The 27,009-nt window shown below is 35.9% G+C and overlaps 2 protein-coding genes across 2 annotated transcripts in view; one reads left to right on the forward strand and one right to left on the reverse strand.

Moving 5' to 3' along the window:
• Positions 1–8,464, forward strand: part of LOC124636821 (chondroitin sulfate synthase 1) — a 49,565-nt gene extending 41,101 nt beyond the window's left edge. The window contains exons 3-7 of the mRNA XM_047172995.1: positions 2,935–3,115; positions 3,589–3,746; positions 4,224–4,425; positions 4,707–7,945; positions 8,175–8,464. Of these exons, the coding sequence (XP_047028951.1) occupies positions 2,935–3,115; positions 3,589–3,746; positions 4,224–4,425; positions 4,707–6,118 (1,953 nt within the window). The 3' untranslated portion in view covers positions 6,119–7,945; positions 8,175–8,464. The remainder of the gene's footprint in view (positions 1–2,934; positions 3,116–3,588; positions 3,747–4,223; positions 4,426–4,706; positions 7,946–8,174) is intronic.
• Positions 8,465–13,614: 5,150 nt separating this feature from the next.
• LOC124636822 (pro-resilin) lies at positions 13,615–19,326 on the reverse strand. Its single transcript, XM_047172996.1, has 2 exons — positions 19,269–19,326; positions 13,615–14,570 (listed from the first exon to the last, which is right to left on the reverse strand). Exons 1-2 carry the CDS (start codon positions 19,284–19,286, stop codon positions 14,103–14,105), a joined length of 486 nt encoding a protein of 161 aa, XP_047028952.1. The 5' UTR covers positions 19,287–19,326; the 3' UTR covers positions 13,615–14,102.
• Positions 19,327–27,009: the final 7,683 nt, after the last annotated feature.

Here is a 27,009-nt window from a genome sequence, read left to right on the forward strand (position 1 = left end):
GTGTAGTTGTCGTCAAACAATAAATAAACGTGCTTACTTACTGAATACATTCGAGAAGTTTACCTAGTTACTTTTCAAGCACTCATTATGAAGTAGGTACGTCAAAAGTAGGCACACCTCTATTCTATTTCTACAGGTAGCTATCTAAATCAGTTTTACTAAGTATTTTGTTGTGTTGTAGTGTAACAAACAAACGTACGTTCCCATTAAAGAGTAGGGACTTACTATTTAGCTTTATGTTTACAATATTATGTTTAAAACATCTCATTTCCTGAAGTTCGATGTTCCCGGACATTGTATCCACGTGTTAAGATATTATTGTGTTAGTTTATTTTCAATACTTTTCTCAGTAATTGCTGGAGTGGAGAGGATTTAGTTGTTCGCTAGCAAATTATTTTATTGTTATGATTTATTGTTTTAGTTTCTGTAAGATATCCAATTGCCTGGTAGCTTTGTTGTTTATGCTCTTATATTTTTTGCTGAAGTTAACTAAGGCTGGCCTGAGCTCACAATATGCAGATATTAAATAATTTATTTCATCAGAGATCTTTGTTAATAATAGTTTAATTAAAATAGATCGTAAAATTAAAGATTTTGTCTTAAATTTCTTTGATTTTAACATGATTAATTTAACTTAGTTAATTGTTAACTTTAATAAAAGCCTACTGTTAAAGCATTTCGTAATAAAGTTTTTACTGTGTGTTAGCAATGTCAAGTCACACTTAGCAAGTTATGATGTCAGCTGATGTCAAGTTTGTCTGGTTATTTGACCATGAGTGTAATACATTCGGCGTGATTCGGATGCCGAGTTAATGGCTATTTTTGGTGTTTATTATTATTGTTGATTTTACCTCTAGTATTAGCAGTTATGAAATGGAATGTTGTTCTAGCATGAGTACCTAATTTGGAAAATAAAAGCGACTATATAGTAGGAGTAGGAGGCGTAGTATTTTCGTAGAATGATAAGCCTGGCCTGATAATTATATTTTTCCGTACTAACCATGCCAATTATTTTATAAATAAAAAACAAAATTAGCAATTAATGGTATTTAAAAAGTTGTCGTAGATTTGCCTTTAATCAAGTTACATCCTTTTACATTGATTGATCGATTACTATCATCGAAGTATTAATAGACTCATCATTTATGTATGTATAAGGTATATATTAATCAACTACATAGGACCGAGGAACCCAGATCTATGTGGAAGCTATAAATCTGCGCGTACCTACGCACTAAGCAAGCCTTTGATCTTTAATGTTCATCTGCGTCTGTGCGTATTGATCATACCAGCCTTAGTTTCGTAACCCTTGATATACCTAATTATTTCAGATTGTACTATAATATGATATCAAAAAAATCATTTATTCAAACTTGGCTACAAAACAGCACTTTTTGAACGTCAGAAAACATAAGACAGTCCCCAAAACGCCCACCCTTCACCACTTCCTATGTGTTTTTTCTGGGATAATGAAGTGGCGTAACAAAATCCCCATCAAGCAATAACTTCTTCAAATTGCTCCTAACAGAAAGATAGCATAATCTTGAATTGACTGTTTATAGTACTAAGATCGAATGTTTTTATTTTCAAAGACAACCTGTTCTTTGCCTCTTTCAATGTCTCGCTTAACTGAAATGCGTTTAAATATGCTTTGATACAAAGTTGCTCAAAGGATCACCTATAGTAATTCATACCTTGTAACATGCATACTCCCATTGAAAGGGTTTTCCAGTGTTATTTTATTTTTAGCGAAACCCACTTCGTTATTGTTTATGATACTTTGATTACACAGATGAGCTGTATTCGCCATTTTTTTATCTATTTGTTCTTCAGCCGTAAACTGTGTGTTTAATGGCTGTGAATTTAGTACAGGATGCAGGTTTATTGTGATTATTTCGAAGAAACTTGAGCAGCTGCCTGTTAGGCCGACTTACTTTCTGATGTTAATATACAACCTCATTGACTTAGTCTTTGGTGTTGATATCTTTGACACATGAAAGGTTTTAAGCTTTTCGGAGTTTTTACTTAGTATTGTGTTAGTGACTCTAATAAGTATAAAAAGTAGGTACGCAAAAATAATTTTTGTTTCTGTGATAACGTTATAATATCTGTCAACTTACTTTTGCAGATAGCAAATATGTCAATGAGCAAATCATAGCTTGTGTTGTGCATGTGGTTCCGACAGGATTAGTGATCCATTCTGACATGGCGGTTTCCTTGTATTCCACTACAATATACCTATATTAATGTTATTCTCATGCAACTCGCCAGATCAATTCGTACGTTTAACTCTGACTCTCCCTTATCGAAAGCTAATTTATTGATATAAATAAATATATATGAAATGCACATTATAGGATAACGGATGTAAACAAGATAAAACGGGTGCAATAAACGCATTAACATTTGCACGAGCCTTATCAAGTTAGTTATCATGAAGTTTTAGCCAATCTTTGTTATCTTTACCTTTATTCTGAACTTTTGGACTGTCTTTTTATCAGTCAACAGGTCAAATATGTGGTAAGTACCTAATAATTTTGGTTACAGAAATCTTCGTTGTGTAATCTTTATTTATGTTAAGGTACCTACTGCGGTTACCAATTAGGTACTTAGCCGTGAAATACAGCGCAAAAAATCTTATCACTGTAGATATGTCTGAGAATTGTCTGCTAACTACAGTCTTGATTACTTAAGATACTTGATTTTCATGTGTAATATTTAGAGGGACATATTTTTAATGTATTTTGTAAGTTTCCAGACCAATCCTATGGGCCAAACAGCCCAAACATCCCCTAAGCGTATTTAAAATGTCGTATATGAATTCCTATAGATTTTAGTAGGTACTAATGAAGGAAATAGCATTTCACGTGCCTTTTTACATTAAATCTCACTTTTCAAGTAAGCATATTCAAAAAGACCTTTATCTGATTCCAGAACCTCCGAATCCAAGAGCTTCGAGAACGTTCCCTGGACTTGCACCGGGACATCGCATCAGCCATGCGCGAGCTGGACGTGCCTGAAGACCTGGTGGCGAACTACCAGCTGCAGGAGGGGGTGCCGCTGTTTCCCGCCAAGATCGGAGAGACGGATTACTTGGGGAATAATAAGATATTGGGTAAGGGCTGAATATTACTGAGCTAAGCTGAAGCTATGCGATGGCTAGATCTAGGCAAAGTAAAAATGTTTGCCCGCGACTGGACGTCAGACTTTCTGACCACTCCATTGGTGACCGTTCTACGCTGCGGTCGCCCTAGTTCGTGGTCTCTACTCTAACATCTTGAACTCAAACTCAAAATATTTATTAGCATGTTAAGGTTGTACAGTTGTTAAATACATATAATTGAAGTTCAGCTTAGTGACATTTTTCAGGCGTTGCAAAAATGGCTCATTCAGCCATAGTTTACCGTCCTATATGGCTGATGCATTACCATTTAAAATAAGCTTTTTACATTAATCTTCATTTCGATATTTAAATCATCGATATTTAAAAAAAATACGTTGAGAAAAAAAAAGCGATTCATTAAAAGAAACACGATTAGGACTTTACTACTCGACAAGGTAACTTAATCCTTTAATGTATGATTTCAGGAGCACCGATAGACATGAACCGCTACAAGGCGAACACGGTGGAGGACATCGTGCCGTTCGAGTTCATCAGCAAGTCGCTGTACTCCGCCGCGCACTCCAACCCCAAGCGCCGCATCGAGGGCCCGCTGCGGGAGGCGCTCGATGATGTCATTAGAGAGGTCACTCAATATCCAGTAGTATTTAATATCCTGAGGACTAGCACGAGGCAAATTTTACAATAGCCAAGTTTCTGACAGAAATTGTAGCATTTAGCGAAGTAACACTGGAGGTTCTTAGAGCACTTCTTTGTTCACAGAAAATTCACATCTTTGTCCTTTGAACATTTTTATCTTTAGAGCTCACCAATATCTATGACCCGCGCGGTATTATGGCAAACCGCCGCTTAGAAGAGGCTTTTGTTCAAGGACTTTTCACGGTTGTGACGACGATGACCACTAGACATTTCAGGGATGTGACGACGACGATGATCATAAGAGCCAAAAGTGCAACCTTGAAGATGGAGAGTGTTTCGGATTTCATGGATTGAAACATCTTCGCCTAATTTAAATCTGAGAAAGTATACTATCTGTACACCTTTTGCATACCAAAATGTTGTTATTTACAACTATTTAAACCAAGTTCTTTCCAAATTCCAGGTAATGGAGATAATAAACGCGCCGTCCCGTCAGCGCGGGCGCGTGATCGACTTCAACGAGCTGCTGTACGGCTACACGCGCCTGCAGCCGCTGCACGGCGCCGACCACGTGCTCGACCTGCTGCTCAAGTACAGGAGGTACCGGGGGAGGAAGATGACGGCTGCCGTCAGGAGGCATGCTTATCTGCAGCAGAGTTTCACTGGTAATATACTTTTAAGGAGTTTGAGTTACGATGTTTGAGAATTTTTACAGACAAGGGGTTTGGACCTTGGTGGCTTCGGAAAGTGACGCTGGTTCTACCAACTGACCATGCAAGTTCTACATAAATAATATGTCTGTCAAGCAGTTTTAGTAAGGCTGTGAAGGTTTCCCAGCAGCCTAACAATATAAAATATTCAGATAAATGGATGCAGCAAAATATATTCCTGTTCATATACAATTAACCAAAACATGTACTAATGCAGCATTATCGTGATTTTTCAGGTATGGAAATCAGAGAACTGCCAATGGGAGATCCACCTCCTTTCGAGGATCCAGAAGTTTTAGAAAAGGCTGATATTAACCTTAACCCAGAGTACGAAGACTTCGACGAATCGCGACAACAACAAGACGGTATCTTAGACAAGCTAAACGTTAGAGAGGCTCTCGAGAGTGGACTCATGAAGCTGCAAAACTTGCCTAATGTACTGAAGTGGGGAGATGATGGCGCTGAAGATTACCCAGTCTACGACAGACGAATACATTTCATACTACCTCTGTCCGGCAGACAAGAAACCTTCGGAAGATTCATGAGAAATTACGAAGATATCGTACTCAAAACCAATGAGGCTGTGTCTTTGATAGTTGTAGTGTACCTAGATACTAACAACCCACTAGACTATAAGAACACAGAAAACTTAGTCAAATACTACGTCGACTTGTACGGTAAAGACATAAGAGTTGTGTCGATGGGCGCGGAAACTTTCTCAAGAGGTGCAGCGCTAACAGAAGGACTCAAGTTATGCTCGGATGACGATTTAGTATTTTTCATCGATGTCGACATGATGTTTAATTTCGATACTCTTAGGAGAATAAGGATACACACTATTAAATATCACCAAGTATATTTCCCAGTAGTGTTTAGTGAGTACAATAATGAAGTGGTGAACAGTGATGATTATAACAAACTCATAGGTGACACTGTTGCGGAGGAACCTACTTTTGACGAAATGGACGAAAATGAAGAGATAGTAGAAGAAGAAATTAAATCTGAGAGGGAATTGATTAACTTAAAGTACACTAAAGAAATAAGCAATGAAAATGGTTACTTTAGACAGTATGGATTTGGTATTCTAGCTATGTACAAGTGTGATTTCGAACGAGTTGGTGGATTTGATTTGAAAATCAAGGGTTGGGGAATGGAAGACGTTCAAATGTTCGAAACATTAATCAAATCGAATTTATCTGTATTTAGAACGGCAGACGATAGTCTAATACATATTTTCCACGCTGTGAGCTGTGATAAGACTTTGGAAAGGCCTCAATTTTTAATGTGCCTCGGTACGAAAGCCTCTACTTACGGTAGTGAGAAGCAGATGATTTACTATATGTTGAATCATCCTGAGGTGTTGTGGCCTGAGGAGAGTGAGATAGATGAGAAAAAGATTGAGGAGGAGAAGAAAGCTGAGGAACTGAAGAAAGAAGAGGAACAGAAGAAGATAGAAGCTGAGAAGAAGGCTGAGGAGGAGAAAAAAGCTAAAGCTGAGGCTGACAAGAAAGCAGAACAAGATAAAAAGTCTGAAGCAGATAAGAAGGCTTCGGCGGAAAAGAAAGTTGAAGCCGATAAAAAGTCAGATACAGAAAATAAAGCCTCAGCTGAAAAGAAAGTCGAGGAAGAGAAAAAAGGTGCTAGATAGTACAGGGTTTAAATATGAACTAGATATTCGGTGCAAGTGAACTAAGTGATTTGTATAAATATGAGTACGAATTCTAGTATTTTTTAAAATAGTTTTTGTTGTCCTTTTCTGTACATATTAAGCTAGAAAAGGGAGTCCTGTTTTTTATAAGATGTAAATTATAAGAAACTTTTATAATTTTTGTCTTAGGAGATTGAGACGTGAACGAATTGACGCAACAAAATCGCAAATCCGATTTCGAACGATAAATTACTTTTTTGCTATTAAATGTGATTTTAGTATTAAGAATTCTTGTATAAAGTTATATATCTTTATATTATTGTTACTCTAGCTTGCGTCAACATATCAATTGTATATTTTAATCCTATTTTTATTGAAGATTCCATATTGAAATGATGCATTTAAATCTATTTTATTTAATTTACTCTCTACGCTATTTATTTATATATATTTTTGTTTCGTCCCTGTAGCCTAATTTATAATAACCACTATGTTATTCCAATCCAACTGAAAATGTAATTAATCAAAGTATCCAATTTATAACGTACTATAAGCATTTACACTTTAGCCTCATTGTCCATTATTTCGTTATTTTTTTGTTAAAACTTTTAGAAGACGAATTCTCCAATTTATATTTGTTCTATAGTTGTTTTTATAACAAACAGTTCTTTATATAAATGTAAGTTTTTTTAGGAATTGTTGAATTTAAAATCCCATGCCATTTTTTTACGAGTAAAGTTTATGAGAACAAAAACATGATTTGAGTTAAATATTAATATAAAATTCATTTACGTTTTATATAAATAAATTGAAAATTTTCGCAGAATATACACTATGTTACGGTACGTTTTAGTGGACAAACGGCTTTATAATATTTTAGAGTAAAATAATATCTTTGTTCCTATTGCAAACAAATTAAATATAACGATTATTTAGTTTTTATTATACGACATAATCTATACCTGCTTACAGGTGTTGCTCTTTAATATTTTATTTATATTGTTAATCTTCTCTATTATATTATAAACTATTGAAATTATATCAAACATATTTTAGTCTAATGACATCAATAACCGAAACATATATTTATTGAATTACATAGCTATGAAAAAATATTAAGGCGGATAGGATTGGTATAAAATAAAAAGGTACATATTGGAACTTAAAACGGCTCAAAATAGCCAAAATCAGGCTTAAAATTACTAGCCTGTATATAGCATAATAAACTAGAATAATACTTCACTGCCACAAACAAGCCTCAAGCATTTCAATAGATATTATTTCCAAAATATTTAAAATCCTTTTAATGTTTATCTTTTGTATAAAATCTTTCTTTTGTCATCTACAGTCCATGTCATACAGAATACTCGAAACTTTGGTTGTGACAAAGCTTATTTATGAAAAAACTATAAATAAGCTCGTTCGGAATAGGCAATACCACTTAAAAGGCAATATTACTTACTTTACTTTATTAAGGAGAAATATTGTGGATGATGTCAGGCTTAAACGACAATTTATAAAATGGCGTAAATGTTTTTGCATAATCACGAATTTAAATTAACCTAACAATCGCCTCACCAATATAATTTTAGTTTTCTTTAGAAGAAAACCAACACCCTAAATACGTGTTTGATAAATATCGAATTGACATTTGTAATCGCTATGAAACGCATGACATTAAATAATAAATAATCGGTTTTAAAAAAACAGAAGCATGATGGAGTATCGCAATAAATTGCCATCAAGGGATATCGAGTTACGTAAACACAAGGGCGTAAATGTAAATTTGGTCTTTATTCATTTAAACCTGGCATCATCTTACGAACTATAGTTCGGCCATTCAGAGAATGCGTTCCTGACACGTCGCGATTGAACTGACGACGTAACTTTGCAATGGCGTTGCAGTTACGATAAAAATATTTTTGCTGGTTGTTTACCGTTTTAACAATTGAGGAGCATTAAAACAACATTATTATATCAATAATCAATGAATGTAGTTACGTCGTCAGTTCAATCGCGACGTGTCAGGAACGCATTCTCTGAATGGCCGAACTATAGTGATCCGTCTTTGTCTCCAACCCAGTGCTCTATCATAATACGTAAAACTAAGTATTATTTTTAAATAAATGTAAATAATCATGTACATTTTATTATTGTGCTCACTAAGTGCCAATCCCTAGTATTATAAGTAGAACAATGAACGATAAACAACACATGTGTACTATATTGAAATTATTTCATGTCGATATTAGAAAAAACTAAATTTGAAATTGCATTGTGATTTGAAAGTGATGAAATTAATTGAAATAGTACCTATGGAAAATAAATATATTTTGTGATGAATTATTTTATGGATTTTTATTTTTTTATTTACCCGTTAGTGTCGTAATTTCTAAGTTTACAAAAGAGTTGCTCTTTTGTTATGAAATTAAGATTTAGGTACCTACCTATCTGGTTTGCATAGAAAGTATATTCTGTGAAATCATTAGAATCTGGTAAAATATATTGATGTACGCAATAGTCAAGAGATCGTTAGGCCATATAAAAAATCAATGTTTAAGTTACACTTAAAGTCTAGTGGCACTTGAGAAATACGCGTTTTCTAAAGCACTCAATACCGAGACTAGAAAGTCCATGTTTTACTATGTCACTTGTACTATCGAAAACTGCAAGCCTATACCCGTAAAGAAATAACGAAAGAGAAAATGCTTTTAGCCTTCTAAAACAGGACCATCATAAAATAGTTGTGACATTTGTTCTTTTAATTTTTATTATTATAAATATCTGTAAAAACAAACATGAGTCTTATAAACTTTTTAGGGATATTGATTTATTTTCTCCTGTAATCAGTCATTATTTCACTTTCACATCGTGAACTATTTTATAACAGAAACATTAGCGATATTGTCTCAAGTGAAGTCATCAATCACTTTGTATCTATATAAATTAATCGCGTACGTTACAATTACTCGTCTTCTCGTGTTACGAGGCAAAGAATCTGTGTTATCTAGCAGACACATCGTTTAGCCTACATAGCGTAAAGCCTACATAAAAAGATAATTATCCACGATGATTGATAACTGTCCCACAGTCGTGTTATTGTGCAAAGACATAGGTGCACCTACTCGTACATATCTTGCTGAGTTTGTGCGTTCTATGATTCCACCAAAATGGTTCGCGAACAAACGTGTATGCATCAACACTAACTAGTCCACTGGCAAGCTAATGCTCGCGCTCAATGGTTGCAATTTTGTGGACATTTAAGTAATGTTCGCACGCAATTTGTTACGGTTTGCTGTGTGAGACAGAGTGCTGTACATCGGTGGCATGTCGCCTCAGGGCTGGCAACGCATTTGCAACTCCTCTGGGGCTGTCCATGGGAGGCGATAATCGCGTTCCAATCAGCTTTAGATTATATTCAGGTCTTATTTTCATTTGTCTTTTTAAATGTTCTCATTGAAAAACGGCTGACTGGGTTTTAGGTCATAATGTCTATAATTTAGAACAACCATATTATGGTAGTTGTACCGATCGCTGAGAAGTAAAGCCGCGGGAAAGATTTAGTAATAGATGTCTAAACTCTAAACATCCCACAGTCATTGTGCAAACCTGTGATAGATCGTGAGATGTATGGAAGATTAGCTTCTTATATAAAACGCTTTCAATTAATTCTGTAGGCAAATAAAGAATCGATTTCTCTTCAAGTATTAATCCCGTGTTTGGTTAAATTCTGTTTTTGTTACTTTTACTTTAGGCAGTTTGTTTAGCGCTTTACTGATTGACAACTGGTTATAAATAGCGGATAAAAGCAGCATTATGTATCTTTAAGAAATTATTTTTACCATTAACACTGTCATTTAGCGAATCAATATTATACTTTCTTTCTATGGACGGACATTGCAAATATGTATGGATATGCATGTCACTGTTTAGGCAAACCAATATATTCTAAGATCCTGAGTCTTCGAGGTATAGGTACACTAATGTTATGATACCTAGCTCGTTTTAACACTTTCTAGTACTTAACCATCTTCCTTGTGTGGTCCTAACAGGCGTTGAAAAGAATTTAAATGGAAATGTTGTGTTACGGTATTTACTTTGCTAATTAACATCTGCACAATAAGTATGTTTTGTCGAATCGTGCGGGAAAGTGGTATTCAATGTTAGAAATACTTGTTTTGGTAAATTCACAGCTGTTGAATCAATCGGGGACATAACTACTTAATCAAGCTTTATTTGCTTTAACAATTTAAGCGGGCGAAGACATAATCGATTCTTTTTTTGAATGATTATTCTGTGTGGTCCTTTTGCCCACAGGCGCAATTTTAAGTTGGACCACACATACGTGGTACCTCTGCTTATATAAATTGATTAGGTACCATAACTAAAAAATATTTATTTTCTGCTTCTAGTATTTACTATTCTCCTTACAATGTTTTCTGATTTTATGCAGATTCCAGATTCCAGCATAAGATAAAATAAGATCACCATAAGACCAGACACAAAATCTTTTCGTTAATTTGGGAATCTACATTTGAAACCAACGCACAATGGACATTTGTTAATCTTTCAAACCACAAATCAACCTTAACGAGAGCCCCCTGGCGTTAACAAAGCTGAGCACAACAGTAATTAGCAATTAAACAAACAATGGTCACGCAACTGGAGAGGCATCGCCATCAGCGTGCCATTGCAAAAGGAATGCGATTACATTGCGTACAGCTTAGATGAGGCGCCGATTGTGAAGCATCTCTGTTACTATTTCATATTTGATAGCTAAGCACATATTGCTAAGTTTCCCATGATTTGAAGAAACATTCTTCGGTGTGAATGTTATATTCAATCTAAGATTTGGCGTGAAGTGTGAATGTCGGATCTCAGGTTTGTACTCAGACTTAAGGACCAAAAAGTTCCTGTCATCTTATGCCTTTCACGTTTCGATTAGATATTGCAATGATGGTCATTCTAAGATAAATTTGGATTCAGTCGATAAAAGAGGCTTTGTTTTACCGATGTTATCGCACCCAGTTCAATGAAGATAATGTAAAGTTTTATCAGATGGTCACCTAACAAATATATTATGCGGTCTCTTCAGAGAAATTATCCATGTAGATTTGAAGTCCTAACTAGAGGACACTTAGTATTCGCAAGCCAATTTGTTAGACTACTTGTTGACATCACCTTCATAGCTTCCCAGAAGTTTACTACTTCTCGCACGGCTAGAATTATAAGTTGATTGCAATGGTTTGTTTAATTTGCTACTCCTAGAATATGGAGAGGACACTTGCAAAAAAGATTTTAGGATTCTTAGCTTTTTCCAAAATTACTTAGATACCAGGTTTCGAATGAACATGCTTATGATTAGGAGTAACATGCAGAACAATTAATTTTAAAATCTTTTAAAGTGAAGTGTGAGCTACATAATTGATGTATGAGGTAAATTCATTAGCCAGCTTCAGGAAGCGTTGAATTTTCATTGACCCGAATGACATCGTTCGTTTCACAACATCATCATCCATGTCTGGCCGCAGTCGCCGCCGGGTGATGACCATTGTCTTCTAACTCGCATTGGATGACGTAATTTTATGTAACATGCATTACGCCCGCAATTTTAGAGAGATTAGCCGTGGGATTGCCATGTTTCTCAACTATTGATGGTACTCGCCCATTGGGATCGCGCTTGCCCACATGAACAGAGGTTTCCATTGAGATGTCATCACTAACGACTTTATGCTGCCCTGGTACATCGAATTTGGGTGAATATGAAATGTTACCAAATGTTGTGTATGGTTATTATTTACGTAATAGGTTTGTTTGGCGTTTGATTTGATTAATAGATTGTTGATGTAATTCGTGTGTGGATAATTTGTCTATATATTTCTTATGGTGAGCAAGAAAAGTGTTGGCATGTAAGTATCATAAAAGTATTATTTAATACATGTGAGCAATTTGCTATCCAGTTGATCCAATCGATATTTTAAACCTCGAGCACTAACTAAAGCTTGTGGCACATTATAGCAGCACGGCAACAGCACGGCTGCAGCACGGCGTCGCCTCGAATTAAGACTACGGCGAGCGGACAGCGCGCCAACCACGCGCTGTCCGCTCGCCGTCGGCGCGCCGTCCGCTCGCCGTCGGCGCGCCGTCCGCTCGCCGTCGGCGCGCCGTCCGCGCGCCGGCCGCGAGGTGTAAGCTTGCTGTCACCGCAAACTCAATATTATTTTAAGACGATTATGATTGATGTTATGATTGAACACGACGTAATGACGTTGTTTCGCTGCCGGCTCGGAGTCGGCGGGCAATTAGCACGCCGTCGGCGCGCTGTACGCATGAGGACCGCTCGCTTGCAGCACGCGGGCGGCGAGTCGAGTTGTGTGGAAGCGGCAAGCACGCTGACTGCTCGCCGTTGGCTTTTTCATATTGACATTACGAAATATATTATAATATACACGATTTAATGCTCTAAATTGAATGACAACTTAAATGCTGGTGTGGAGCCGTGCTGTTGCGGTGCTGCTGTAATGTGCCACGTCCTTAATACATAAGGTGTTTCTATGATGGACTTTAAAAAGTGGTTTTTGGGTACTCATATCTTGTGAACTAGATAGCTTTATTTGTCGTTTACTTTTTCGTCAACAGAACCAGTTATGCATTTACGTCTGCTCATCGTTTATATGTAGTCGTGCCTAATCCTAAAGGACCACTTTGGGGCCATCCGTTCACTTTCGTGTCGAAAACGAAGCATTTAGACATAATATAAAGTTTACATTACAACAGGTATGTAAGTACCTACCCTTCACTCCACGACATCTCACGGGTAAGTCATCAAAAGTTTCAGAATAGGCTTGCACCATTGCTTGCTAAATTGTTTTTAAAAGGATCTTAAGAATTTTTTGGATTGTCATGGACAAACAGCAACTCACTATATTGTTAATGTTGATAGAAGTTATCGACTTAGCCTTAACATGTTAAATGAGTCTTCTTTTTCCTTGTATTCAAAAGCTGTTTAGATAAAGCTTTTTTATAAAACTTAAGTAATGTTCTTGTGATGAGAAGCTTTCACAGACAATTTCGCTATTTTCGAGGCTGTGGTTGACCTTCATTCACCTTTTGATTTACATCTGTTTCCCATAGAGTCCATATATTGCTATTACATTCTAAATTATTTTGGAAAGGTATCTTCATGATGCCATCAGCAGGCCCGTGGTCATTTGTGATGAAACTCGATATTGCCAAGCAATGAACTTTTCCTATAATTCTGTAAATTGAACTATCACGATCTGTACAAGATGGCACGATTGTTCATTTATAGATGTTTTGTAATGTTATTGAGCGCTTACTGATGTTATGCATCGCTTTATTTGCTGTGGTCAATTCACAAGTAGTCTTGGACGGTTATTTGCATTTGTTTGGTTTGTCTCTTTGACTACGGTAGCTACTTATTAGATCTTGAGGAAGGTATCTGAGTAGTGAGGTGAGATGAAGTAAATAATCAGTTTACGGTGTCAAAATGTATTTATTTTCTCTTTTTTGTAAAATAAAAACATAAACTTAATAATAAAAATAAGCTAACCTTACGATAAACTTTATACAAGATGTGATCCAAACCCAGCGGCTATCCACTTCACGCTTCGCAGCATGACGTGCCAGTTGTCAACCTGTCAGCATGACAGAAGTGACAGCTGTCACAGTCCGCTGCCAGTGACTGGTTAGCCGCTGGGACATGTTCACCCGTGTGCGTGCACAGTCGCAAGCGTTGGCCAGGGCGGTGACGAGGGCCAGGCCGGCGCCACCTACATTGTACGTGACCGCCGGCCGATTCGAATACACATTCGAGCTGCTCGGGGATGTTGCGAGCCAGCCCGAATAACGTCGACCATCCGAACTTTATGTGACTACGGCATCTAGACGCTTCCTAAGTTTTTAATCTTTGATGTTGCTGCACGTCTAAATGTACTTGACAAGTTCGGATATTTTAGTTAATTTAGTAAGGAGCGCCGTAGCTGCCGGAGGGGATGGCCGCGGGGTAGCCGCCGCCGGTGGATGACTGCTGCTCGTATTGCGCGACCTGGATGGCCTGGCGGACTCCCTCAAGCACGACTCCGACGACGCGGGCAGATGGGACGCCGTAGCTGGTGGATGGAGCTCCGTAGGAAGATGAGGGCACTCCGTAGGATGAGGAGGGGGCACCGCCTCCGTGTCCTCCGTGACCACCACCGATGGAACCGGAGGAAGCCTCTTCTCTGAGAAGGATGGAGCGGATTTGCTCAAGGAGTTGGGGGTCGACGTTCTGTCCCTCGGAGGTCTGGTAGCCGGTGGAGACGGCCTGGTAGCCACCGCCGCCGCTGAGTCCGCCGGAGAAACCGCCGTGTCCGCCGCCGGATGGCCGGTTGTAGTTGTAGCCGCCCGGGGCTTCACCGCTGGCACACGCCACCAACGCGAGGGCTATGCACTGCGGGAAAATATACTCTATTAGTTCATTGTCAGGTTTTTTATTAACGTTTATTGTTTTTTTTAATAAGTGACAAGTGCGTGTTACAGTTATCTTTGGGTAGTTCAGTTGTCAATGCGCCAAAAAGTTAATGCAGCTATGTCCTACGTCTATCAAAATATTTTCCTATCCTACGTTTTTTACAGCTGAAACGTTTACAAAGGCTACAATATTGTTGCTTTCTGTTTGCCCTCCCATTAACGCGTGCGCATCAGAAGGTGTGCAAATAATTATACGTTGCGCAAGCGACCATACAGCATACAGCGGTACCATTTTAGATCTTTGGGTTAATTGCGAGTGAAGTGCTTTTCAGATGTCAACTCAGATTTATGTAATAGTTTTTTGGTTCAGGAACCTCGAACTGTGACATTTATGACGTAAGAAACTGTCTATTGGTAGAAAGGTGGTATTTATTTAAAAGGACCAAAGGACCAAGTTATTGAATTGGTCTTTTAGGTCACAAAGCTCAGTGGCAATTAACAATCTTTTCCGATACGAGAGATTTCTTCCAAGAATCAATTAATACCGATTTTAAAAAATAATAATCATTAAGTTGTGAACTAGGAACAATAGTCGCCCAGTGAAAGCGAGGTCAAATGAGAAGCAAAGGCAACGTTACGTCACAAGCTAAGCTATACGAGCGATTTATGTGAGAACACGAACTTTGACTTGCGAACAGGAAGGCGAGATGCTTCGATTTATGCGAATCTTGTTTACCTTTCGCCAAAGGATTGGAGGTTTTGATCCTACTTCATTTCATATTGCATAAGATCTGTCTTATCGTATGCTGTGAAGCGTGGGAATGTCTAAATGTCTATCTGTTTTTTAGAGATTAGTGTAGAATGCTCTGAATGTAAATAAAACATATCGAGGTCTGCGCATAGTTGTTCGCTTTTAGTGTGATCTTATCCTTATCCTTAATTTCACACAGTTCATTCTTATGAATAAACAACATTAACAGAAAGATAATATAATTAATATTGTGTAATATGATGGTCTGCGCAAGAGTGGATTCTTTACAAAAGTAGTTTCGCCGACCGCGGAAGATGCGCGGGTCATGCCATAATGACCAGTTCATATTTCCTCAGAACGCTTTCTAATGTTAGATCGGTAAGATGCTAAAATACCAGACACTTCTATGCCGAGTTTTTTATCTAAAAAGTATTTGTCATTATTTGTTTGTAAGAGATTATGCGATCATCCAGCCAGCCTTTAATTTTCGAACCGTATTTGAAATTCGGAATCCAATTCTTTTGTTACATAAAATACATTGTTCATGCAGTTACATATTTTGACGCATTGTTCCATTTTGTTTGCTCATTAAGCTCAGATTTCTCCGCGCGATATTGTCTATTGCACTTTGACATGCGCAGGTTGCGTCACAAGATGGCGCCAGTTCCGCCGGAAGGCACGGAGCCTCCATTATGGAGCTTTCGACTGATCACAATCGTGCTTACTGACATAATGACTTTTTATTTTATGGACGCAAATTATGGAGCACATGCTACATAGACGAAAGGGCAATTTGTCATGATAATCGGTCTGGTGACTTTTAGAATAACCTGCTTCATGTGTGTAGAATGGAAAGATTCCATAGGTATTTGACATGGTGGTGGTAGCCCGAAATGTGTAGCAGAATTTAGACATAATAAAAAACAAAAGAATGACTTTAGCAGATATAGGTCAGTTTACTCATAATTGCTAAGGCTATACTAAGCTATGACATGCTATTTTACTTTTCGGGTAAAAGGACCAGTTTTATAGACAATTGAAAAAGATACAATGCTGATGATCTTCTAAATTAAAAGATACATTTTTAGAAACTGCTATTATGTATTTAATTTTATGGATTCAACACATTCACATTAGAATTTCTATCGTTAGGTACCTTTCATTTCTACAAAGTTATGACCGTAAAATATAATGGGCTTTTATTATGACAGTAAAAGTGTTTGCGTCTTATTCAAGATCATAAAACAACGTTTTATTTTGAAGATAATAGAATATGTATTATTTTCTTTTTAATCATTTATATTTGTAATTATGCAGGTTGTTTTTGTTATTGATTTATGTAAATTAAAAAACGAGAAATCGTAAGTTTAACTACCTTGCGAATATCTTATGGCTTTCACTATAAAAATGCTTACTAATAAACGTGGGACATTGTGCATTCATTGTTTTATGGGCTGTTACTTTTATTGACACTTAATTTTTATGCGTTTTATATTGATAGTTTTGAAGACTAAGCTGTGGTTTTTATTACTATTGTTTAAACAATGGGCATTTTGATGTTGTTTTTATTTTTATTAATTGCTATTGTTATTCTTTAAGATTTATTTTAGATCCTTTTGTCGAAAACTAGCATACTTATATCATAAAAAAAAAGTTTTCGTATCGATAGAAATATTAAATTCTTTCTTTCAAACCAAGAAAATGAAATGTCAAATTCAAAAATCGAAACACGTTCGAATCTACATCTCGAAGTCATGTGTTTTTAGAATCCTAATGAGAATTAAATCAGTTACGGCACGGTTTGTGTTTGAATTTAGAATAAGATTCGAACGTATTAGTGCCAAACCGTATATGGTCATATGAACAGCTGGTGATGCACCATATTTGCATTTATTTATGGCCAGTTTCGATTTAAATTATCGCCATTTTTAAATGGGATGATCTCGATTCGTTAAGTTTGATGTCGCTCAAAAAGCAGCGATTTTAATTGGTTTAACGTTTTTATTTTTTTGGATTCAAAAGGTATTACTTAAACTATTTTTTAAAGTAATAAATAATATTTTAGCTGCCTTTCTTCGGATGTAATATTGATTGTAAATCAACTTATGTTATGACAAAACCATGTAATCAGTTGTTGAATTAATTAACGTCACAATAATTTATAACAAACTTTAGAAAGTGAAGACTTAAATTAATCGTACACAATCAGATTCTTTGTTACATAGATAAACATTGGTGATAATTCATAAAGTTTTATATTAGGTATGCAAATGACTTTTTTTCGGTCGGTAGTAATATTAGGATTTCTCCGTGATAATCGAAAGAATGCAGAGAAGTTAAAAGTTCTAGAATTTAGATGACAAGAAAATCTAACATATTCTTAAGTTCTCGGAGTTTAAAAAGGCCTTAGAGAACGTACAAAAGATTAAAATTTCGACAATAACCAAAAGCAAATATATTCAAACATTAAAACCTATCTTCTTCAAACAGTGTTTGCTAACAGCTTAAGCTAAACTATAAAAGCGCTTATAAGCGGTCGTAAATCGCTTGATTACATTACAAGTATCAGTAGCTGCTTGACATATGACCCGTCTCCTTGCGTAACGTTCTACGCTGCAATGTGCACGCGTAAATTATCACTCTTGCGCATAGCTATTACTGTATGTGCGTCTTTGTAGTGAAAGATGTATGGGGTCTAAACTGGGGTAAGAGATGAGAAGTGGGACTGTCATTAGTGCTGTAAACTGTGGGAATCTGTCTGGAATGCTTTTTGTTCTAGTTTGGCAAGATCTTAGCAATTTTTTTTCATGGGAGTTTGGATTTTCTGTTCTTGTAGTCTCTAATACAGTTGTAGGTATGGAGGTTCTGATCTGGATTTTACAATGTTTTCCAAAAGAAAATTCTCAAAATTTTAAATATAATTTTATCGAAGTTTTTTTGCAACATTTCAGAAAATTTGTGCAAGCGATTTAACAGTTGTATCAATAAACCCAGCTTTTATTAGTTATGGGAACATTCTATTGTTACATAATACCAAAGAAACGAAACTCCGGTATTCTAATGAGAATGACAAAAGTGATGCGACAAAAACCGTAGATAAACTTAAACACAATGGCGCGACAAACGTGTGAAAATCATTTAAAATGTATGCGTTTTGACATTTGAATCGCTTTTCGTGACGCTTCAAGATTTATCATATCGATATTTAATTGTTTGAGAAAATAGTGACGTGACTTTCACTGTTTTTTTTTACGTTTGCAGAGGAAAGTTATTGCAAGAAAGGTCAAAGGTAGCAAGTCAATCTGTGGTTGGTTTAATTGTTTTTGGACAAAACGGTTTAGAATGTTGGCAGTTTTTATACGCCTTTGATTTTTTGCACTACGTTTTGAGTTGAAAAATTTAAATACATAGAATATATTTTATTTGCTTTAGAACTTGATTGATTGATTGCTGAGACCCTTAAACAATCTCAGATCTTAACGATAAGCGTAATAATTAATATAAAAAAGCTATGGAGATCAGATTACGATCGTGTCTTCAATACAAACAACATTTATGTTTTTATGTGGGTTTCGGTAGGTAGTAAGTCTCCGAATTAATTTTGACTCTACATACTGTAATAAAGTCGTAATTATTAATTACTCCTGCTAGATGTCCTTTTGTTTTAATCCATTTGCTGATCAAGGATTAAAGGACTAGTAATGGCTTTTTAAATGACGCTGTTAATCAAATCCACGATCGTAATCCAATTCGCATGAAACTGTAAAGTTCAGAAATCAACACGAGTGCATAGTCTGGATCACATTCCAAAAACTAAAAAAAAAAACGAACACACGCGATTGATGCACTGTTTGATTTCGGAACGACACGGCACTTGTCACTTTGTTTTATTTTTCTTCACAAGCACAGGCACTGCACTGGACTTACCGCTACGAAGGCTTTCATGATGTTTAGTGATGGGTCACTTCGGTACGTAGCGAAGTAATGTGATGTGTTTGGATTCTGTCTGGTGATATATACTAAACTATGGCCGCGGTGGGGCGGAGAAAGGATAGCTTCGGTTGTGTAAGCACGGGAGATGCTACCATCCGAATAGGAAGTTTTGGTTAATTGGAGGGCGTCATGCAATTTTTTTTTTTGAGATTTTTTCTATGATTGATCGGCGAGGTCAAGGGTTTGGAGTGACTCTTTGAGGTTAGAGGCAATTTTTGGTCTTCTTTGAGAGTACTAAGATGATTTCATAGACAGTTCTGACCTTAGAAAATGTTTGCGGTTTTGATAGTTAAAGCTATTTGCTTCGAAGCTAGATTTTTATTGAATTAATTCGCTCATATGTAATGGATTACACGTAATTCCATCCAATTTAAAAAGACCTCGGAACTTTTGAATTCATTAACGTGATAAGTAAAGGACTCGATAATTATAAAATCCTTAATATAATTAAGTCTAATTATTCAAATACTTAGAATAGTAAAACGCAGTTGGCCTAGAGTCAGGCAGTTGGACCCATAACTAAGACACATACCATAGGCAGAGTCTAGATACTCAGAGATTCCCGTAGAAAAAATGAACCAAATGCGTCTGCACGAGAAGTCAAATGGGTAACTTTGTTTTGTAACAAGATTTCTTGGTTTCATGAACTTTTCGAACACTACAGTAATGCTTAACTAGATAGTCCTTAGGTTCACTGAAGTAGGTAATCGTAACTTAGTAAGGTAAGGCGAAAGGTCACATAGGTGACAAAGTCACATAATGTACACGATATTGCGAGGAATTACTTAAATAATAACTGTCTGCATTTCAATAGCTTACCGGGCACGATGTTCAATTGATATTTATAAATGACCAATAAAACTGTTTGAAAAGATTTCATTACTATTGCTCAAAGCGGATTTATTTAGCTGAAACATACCTGAATCCGGTTAAACTGGAAGCCGACGTCCAATGTCGCTGCTGCATAGTTGGGAAAAGTCTAGGCAGATGATGAGTTTAACAAACATTGATTATACACCTATTTTTTTCCCTTTTTAAAAACAATAGGTATGTAAAAAGCTTTCAGCAGCATTTACAAGTTTCCTACCGGTAGAAATCTATGTAAATAATATAAAAGACAAACACATATTGTCTCAAAGTAAATAAATAGGTAAAAGTTACAGCATGTGAGTCAGCCAACTGGTTGTAGGACCACGTAACTTAGTGATAATTGTTAGACAAAGATATAAACGTGCGTGAGATAGTAAATCACGCTTGAGTATCTTAACTTAGATGTATGATTCATTAGGTAGTTAAATATGGCTAAGGGCATAAAAATAGCTTGGAACTTAAATAGAAATAAAAATGTTTGCTTGTTGTAAGTTAGATTGAGAGTGAACTGATTCAAGTACGGTATTATTGGAAATATTTTTCTTAAGGTGCTACTTCATCAACTGCATAGGCTTTTCCTAACTACGTTGGGGTCGGCTTTCAGCCTAACCGGATGTAGCTGAGTATCAGTGTTTTACATGGAGCGACTGCCTTTCTGATCTTCACAGCCCAGTTACCCGGGCCACCCGATACCCCTTGAGAAGACTGGTTGCCAAAATTTTTAGCTTCTGAGTACCCGTAATGACTGCCAAAGATGTTCAAATGACAGCCGGGACGCACCAGTTTGCGTATCGTGCCTTCCGAAACACGGAATTACTTAATTTTTTTAATAATTTTTACGGCGAATAGTATTTTTTTCTATAGACATGCACATTAAAAGCGCAATTTAATTTATAAGCGGTTATTAACTGTCACTCTGTCGCTTAAATTAATTGACGGCGATAGCGTGACATTTAAGCGCCGTTTAATTGATTGAAGTTTCAGAGTTTTTGAAGATAGTCATTAAACGTAATTATCTAATTACGTAGGATATTATGAAGTTTATATTGTTTGCTATTAAGAATTTCAAAAATTGTCACTGAGTGTCTTAGGTAGGTGCCTGCACTCTTCTCAAAGAGGGCACTAAAACCATGTATATTAAACGCCTTGTCTGTAGGTCAATAATGAAAACGGTTGATGACTTTGTGTTACCATATAAGCATAAATTACTAGAACTGTGTTCCAGTGTTTTGCATGAAACGACTGCCAATCTGATCTTCTCGAAGTAAGACTGGTTCTGAATATCCGTAACGACTGGTCTAAGAAATAGCAGCTGGGATTCTGTTAAAACACAAACGAATTTTTTAAGACAAGACGTAGATGGATCACCCATTCACGGACCAACCTACCATACAAGGACCAAGCGTGGCTTAACTTTGGTCTTACTGACTTAGCTACGAGCTCTTATGAACCCAGTTCCTAATCACCTCATGTAAAAGTGAAGCCGCGGAAATGAGATAGTTATATACCAGACGACAAACTGACAAACCGATGAGGAAGTAATACATAAAGCATTAGTATAAAAACCCTTGGCTGAAGTGTATTGTGTAATATTATTGTAACAGGTCATCGGCGTCCGTGGACGTCATTGCTGCATGAATTATGTATTATATATTAAGATTATATGCAACTTAGGTAATAATATGCATGTTTTAAACACTATACATAATTGTCTCTTTCACATTGACGTTAGCTAAAATGATTTTGTAGCTTTTTAGGAAAGTTAAACATTACCTATATTTTCAACTTCAGAAGGTTGACATATATCTTTCACTGTCAATCAGAACATAAGTTTTTAAATATTTGATTTTCTTTTGATCAACTTGGCCTTAAAAATATTAAAAATACGCAACATTGGAAAAATGAATAATAAATGAGTACCTTTAATGATTCCGATGGCTCGCATGCTAATGACTGTTTTACTATACAAAATATTTCGTTGCAAAATGTTGACGATGAAGGAATCGTAGTGGTCTTGACTTTAACCTTCGATTCTGTTATAGGCGTCATTAGGCCTATGTTGTAAACAAAACACTGCAGGTTTCCTAAGCTAAACAGACTTTTCTCAAATTCCTTTGATGGCATCTAACTAGGAATTATTGCTATAGTCCTCGATTCGGACGGGTAAAATAGGTATAAAATATGCGGCTTTTCTGAAAAAATGCCTTCAATTTATATTATATAAGTCATCGTTATTTCTTTACGTCTTGTTTTGTTCAGGCGCCTAGGCGGGTCGATCTCGCCATATTTCATTAGTTTAGAGAAGATCGGCTACCTCCAAAATATACAGGGTTACTTGTAAGAAGACCGCATCCTTTCATGAGGTGATAGTATAGGTCAATACGGACAAATTTGACCATGGAATACACTGGGAAAAAGTTAACCCGTTTCAAGATAATCGAATTTCAAGATCAGTCGTCTAGGTACACGTATACATTTTTATTATTAGTCAAAAGTCTCGTTTTTGTGGATTTTTGTGTGTTTATGGATAGAAGATGAATCACTTCATAATAACAAACCATAAAACTGTACAAATCACAGAGGAAATTATAGCGAACCGCAATTACTTTTTTAGTAGCTATTTTCTCAAAAATATAACTCTTCATTTTTTTGTGCAGAATACTTAAAAAACATCTAGATTTATCTAGCTATCCAAAAGGCACAAAACACACACAGATATATTTTTTTTAATATTATACTTTTTGCACACATTTTACAAAAAAAAAAGGCGGACTTAACGCCTTAGGCGTTCTCTACCAGTCAACCTTTAGGTGGAGGAGAAATTTCATGGCAGGTGCACTAAATATATAAGACAAGTCGAAAATATATACGTACGTAGACTTATTATACATACACATATACATATATATAATATTAAATAAACTTTAATACATATATAAATAACACAAAATTAAATGCACAGTTGTGTCGATTCTGCAAACTCTGGTGAAGATACTCACGAAGCTTCAATTTGAATGTCAATCGGCTATTTACCATCCTAATTTCCGAGGGCAACTTCTTCCATAAAAGAATAGACTTTCAAGTTGCTATTTAATTATTCTCGTTTCTAAATCGACATTTATTAATTAGCACTACGGCGTTAATTTGTCAAACTTATCTATTACGTAGTAGCAGCATATAATTTCGTCGACGCTACCTTTTTCCTACTTTTTAGTTAGCGATATTTTACAAATGAAAGAATGTGAAATCCTAGATCCCCATTAGTGTTAATATTCAAATTAATTCACGATTAACAAATAATATACTTACGTAGGTATTGTAGAAATTAAAATACTAGTTTTAAGGAAAAAACTGTATAGGAATTTAAACTTTTACTTTCTTTTCTATTATGGAATTATGGAACTGTGATTGTGAACGTTTCGGCATTCGTAACTAGTAAAAAGTTTATGCAAAATAAAATTATGTAAATAATAAAACAATAACCGTCTTACCACAAAAACTTTTAAACGTCAGTTTATGCCTTGTCTAAAAAAATGTCAAATTATGACGTTGACATACGGTTCATTTTGCAGCCAAAATTTTATTAGACAAGTGTAAAACAGGGGTTAAAGTTTTTGTAGTAAGGCCATAACCGTCTTACCACAAAAATTTTTAAACGTCAGTTTAAGCCTTGTCTAAAAAAATGTCAAATTATGACGTTGACATATGGTTCATTTTGCAGCAGACAACTGTAAACCAGGCGTTAAAGTTTTTGTAGTAAGGCCATTTCCGTCTTACCACTAAAACTTTTAAACGTCAGTTTATGCCTTGTCTAAAAAAATGTCAAATTATGACGTTGACATATGGTTCATTTTGCAGCCAAAATTTTATTAGACAAGTGTAAAACAGGGTTTAAAGTTTTTGTAGTAAGGCCATAAACATCTTAGGTTATTCTAAAATGTTAGCGATAGATCAATTTCCACAAATGGACACAAATGGATTTGAAAGAACAGTCCAATGAGTTCGTATTAAGTCCACTATTTCATACAAAGAAGAAAGCATTTCTTTTGTTATATACATACATGTTAGTTGAACATAACTGACCAATTAAGCAGAAATGCGCCAGCTTTTTGCTGGAAAAGAATTGACGTCACATCTTAGAATCCGCTTCTTAAAGAAATGCACATCTAAGACACCAGTAGACTAGATCTACATAAAACGAGCCTTAACTAAGCAGCTGTGCTATTTACTAACGAGACCTCGTACTAACCGACCTACCTACCGACTAAAAAGAACCTATCTACCAACCACGTTAAAACTAATTAAGCCCTTTTTACTTTTTGGTGGTATTGTAAGGACCTGTAGGTACATGAAGATGCGTCTATTGAATTTGTGCAACAATAGAATTACGTACTTAGGTATATAGTAATTAGTTTTGCCAGACTCAGTTGCACTTAGATATGCGAGTGGGAAGCCCGAGGTCGACATGTCTCGAATAGGTACTTTAACTTTGTTTCTAGACGAAGATTGTTTTGGTTTACATCAATTAGTCGTAGGTAGTAGACGTTAATTAGTTACATTCTATTGTAGTGACACAATGGGTGGACTGACTTAAGCAATATATTTTTTCGTATTCGATGGAATTTATATTGTTACGATGCGCTTGTATTACAAACGTGAAAATTTTTGGGGATAATAATTTATGATATTATGTTATGTAGACTGGGATAAGAGCAGGGGAATGACAATTATGTCAAATAAATATATTTGTACGCCTTTGGGTAAAACATTTACCGTCTTACCACAAAAACTTTTAAACGTCAGTTTATGCCTTGTCTAAAAAAATGTCAAATTATGACGTTGACATATGGTTCATTTTGCAGCCAAAATTTTATTAGACAAGTGTAAAACAGGGTTTAAAGTTTTTGTAGTAAGGCCCAAAGACACTAAATCCTACTTGTAACATCTCACATTGCTATAATTTGACCTCTGTTTACAAATAAAGCATTCTGATTCTGATTCTGACTGACTAAAAGTAACTCTGACTGACTGACGGTCGCACCACAAAACTACTGCACCGATGAAGCCTATGGTGCACAGTTAGTTTAGATCCGTAAAATACATTCATTGGATTTTTATATAGGTGCGGGAATCCGTTTCATTGAGACGCGGGTAGAACGGCGAACAGCTAGTAGATAGCTTTCAGAAAAATACTGCCTGTAGGCGACGGGAGCACTCTCGTTCCTTAGTAACTTGTAAGACCAATAGACCTTTCAGAATGAAAAATCAAAAAAAATGGTGAATATTCTTTCTATATACTTTTTGAAAGGTTTCCGAAAAATACAAGGATGTATTAAAATACATTTGCGGTTTTTTAGAAACCGAAGATAATGGATGCGATTCCAAAACTATGCCAAGATTTCACATAGCCATGTGAAATGGGATTTTAGGTAAGTGGAATAATGATCTATGAATTGCATGGACTACGAAGGTTGACTTGGATAGGCTAACTCTACTTTGGATAATAAATCACATTGAACCGACTTGTACCTATCGGAGAAATAGAATCAACATTATCAGAATTTGAGACCTTAGAAAGTCTTTAAATTAACGCCGTGTTATCATAATTTTGAGATCACGTTCTTACTGTTAATAAAGACACTATTCTGCAATTAACTTCAGGATCTTTTATAAGTAGTCACAAATGCCCAGACAAGGATATCTTTTTGCCGTTTTTAAGGTGTTATGTTCTAAAGTGCGATTAAAAGATGATGATGCATCCGTATTATTAGAATCTACGCGACATCTGCAAATATGAAGTCAAATAAGAAAGGCTTTGCTAATACAAACGGTAAAGTGTGAGATCTTTTAGCAGACGTGAGAATAACTTACATAATTATTAAGTTTGGCGCTTTTATCCAAGAACTTATGACGTTCATTAGCCTTTCAAGATACTCACTTATAATACCACAAGAGCTTCAAAATTATCGGGTATTTTCCGATAGGTTCGTTGCAAACAAATGAAGGAGTCAAGTTTTTCAGGTTAAAAAATAACGAGCGCGAAGCGCGAGTGATTTTTCCTGAAAAACTTGACGACTTTATTTGTTTGCAGGGAACCTTGAGGGAAATGCCAGATAATTATGAAGCTCGTGTGGTATTCGGGAGATTATTTTTCCGTCCCAAATGTCGGCCACAACCTGTCAGTTTGACGTAGCAACGACCAGAGAAAATATTCAAAAAATTTTCAGTATAATACCATGTAGGTTGTACCACGTGACGTCGAATGGTGCAATTCTATTGGTCGATATTTGGGTCGGAAAAATAATCAATAGTTATTGATAATAAAATAACTCGTTGCATTAATGCAGTCTGAAATTAATTTAGTTCTATTGGTCATAAGCGCACTCAAATGAGTACACAGTACAGTTATGAGAAAGGTGTAACAGATCTGCAAATTATATTCTGAACTAGTAAATAAAGCCTTGATGAAAAATGCAACTTATTGAAGACATGCTCTCATACTGAACTGTTTATTAATGAGTTAAAAAACAAAAAAAAGGAGATGGTTATTCAACTACTATTATAAATAAAAATAAACAGAAGAGTAGGTACTGAATATCTTCAAGGGTAAACCACATTTAATATAACTTTTATTGATCCTTCGGTACTCGTTATAATAAATCGATAGTTACATAAGGAGCTGGTTTATATTCCTTAGGCGTGGGGACATTGACCTAGTCTGTATCAAGGTCGAAGCATCATCAGAAAGTCAGTAAACTGCATAGGTAATGTATGCCAAGTTCAGTTTAGTCAATATTTCAGGTGT

This window comes from Helicoverpa zea, chromosome 15 (assembly GCF_022581195.2).
Source record: "Helicoverpa zea isolate HzStark_Cry1AcR chromosome 15, ilHelZeax1.1, whole genome shotgun sequence".
Taxonomy (NCBI): domain Eukaryota; kingdom Metazoa; phylum Arthropoda; class Insecta; order Lepidoptera; family Noctuidae; genus Helicoverpa; species Helicoverpa zea.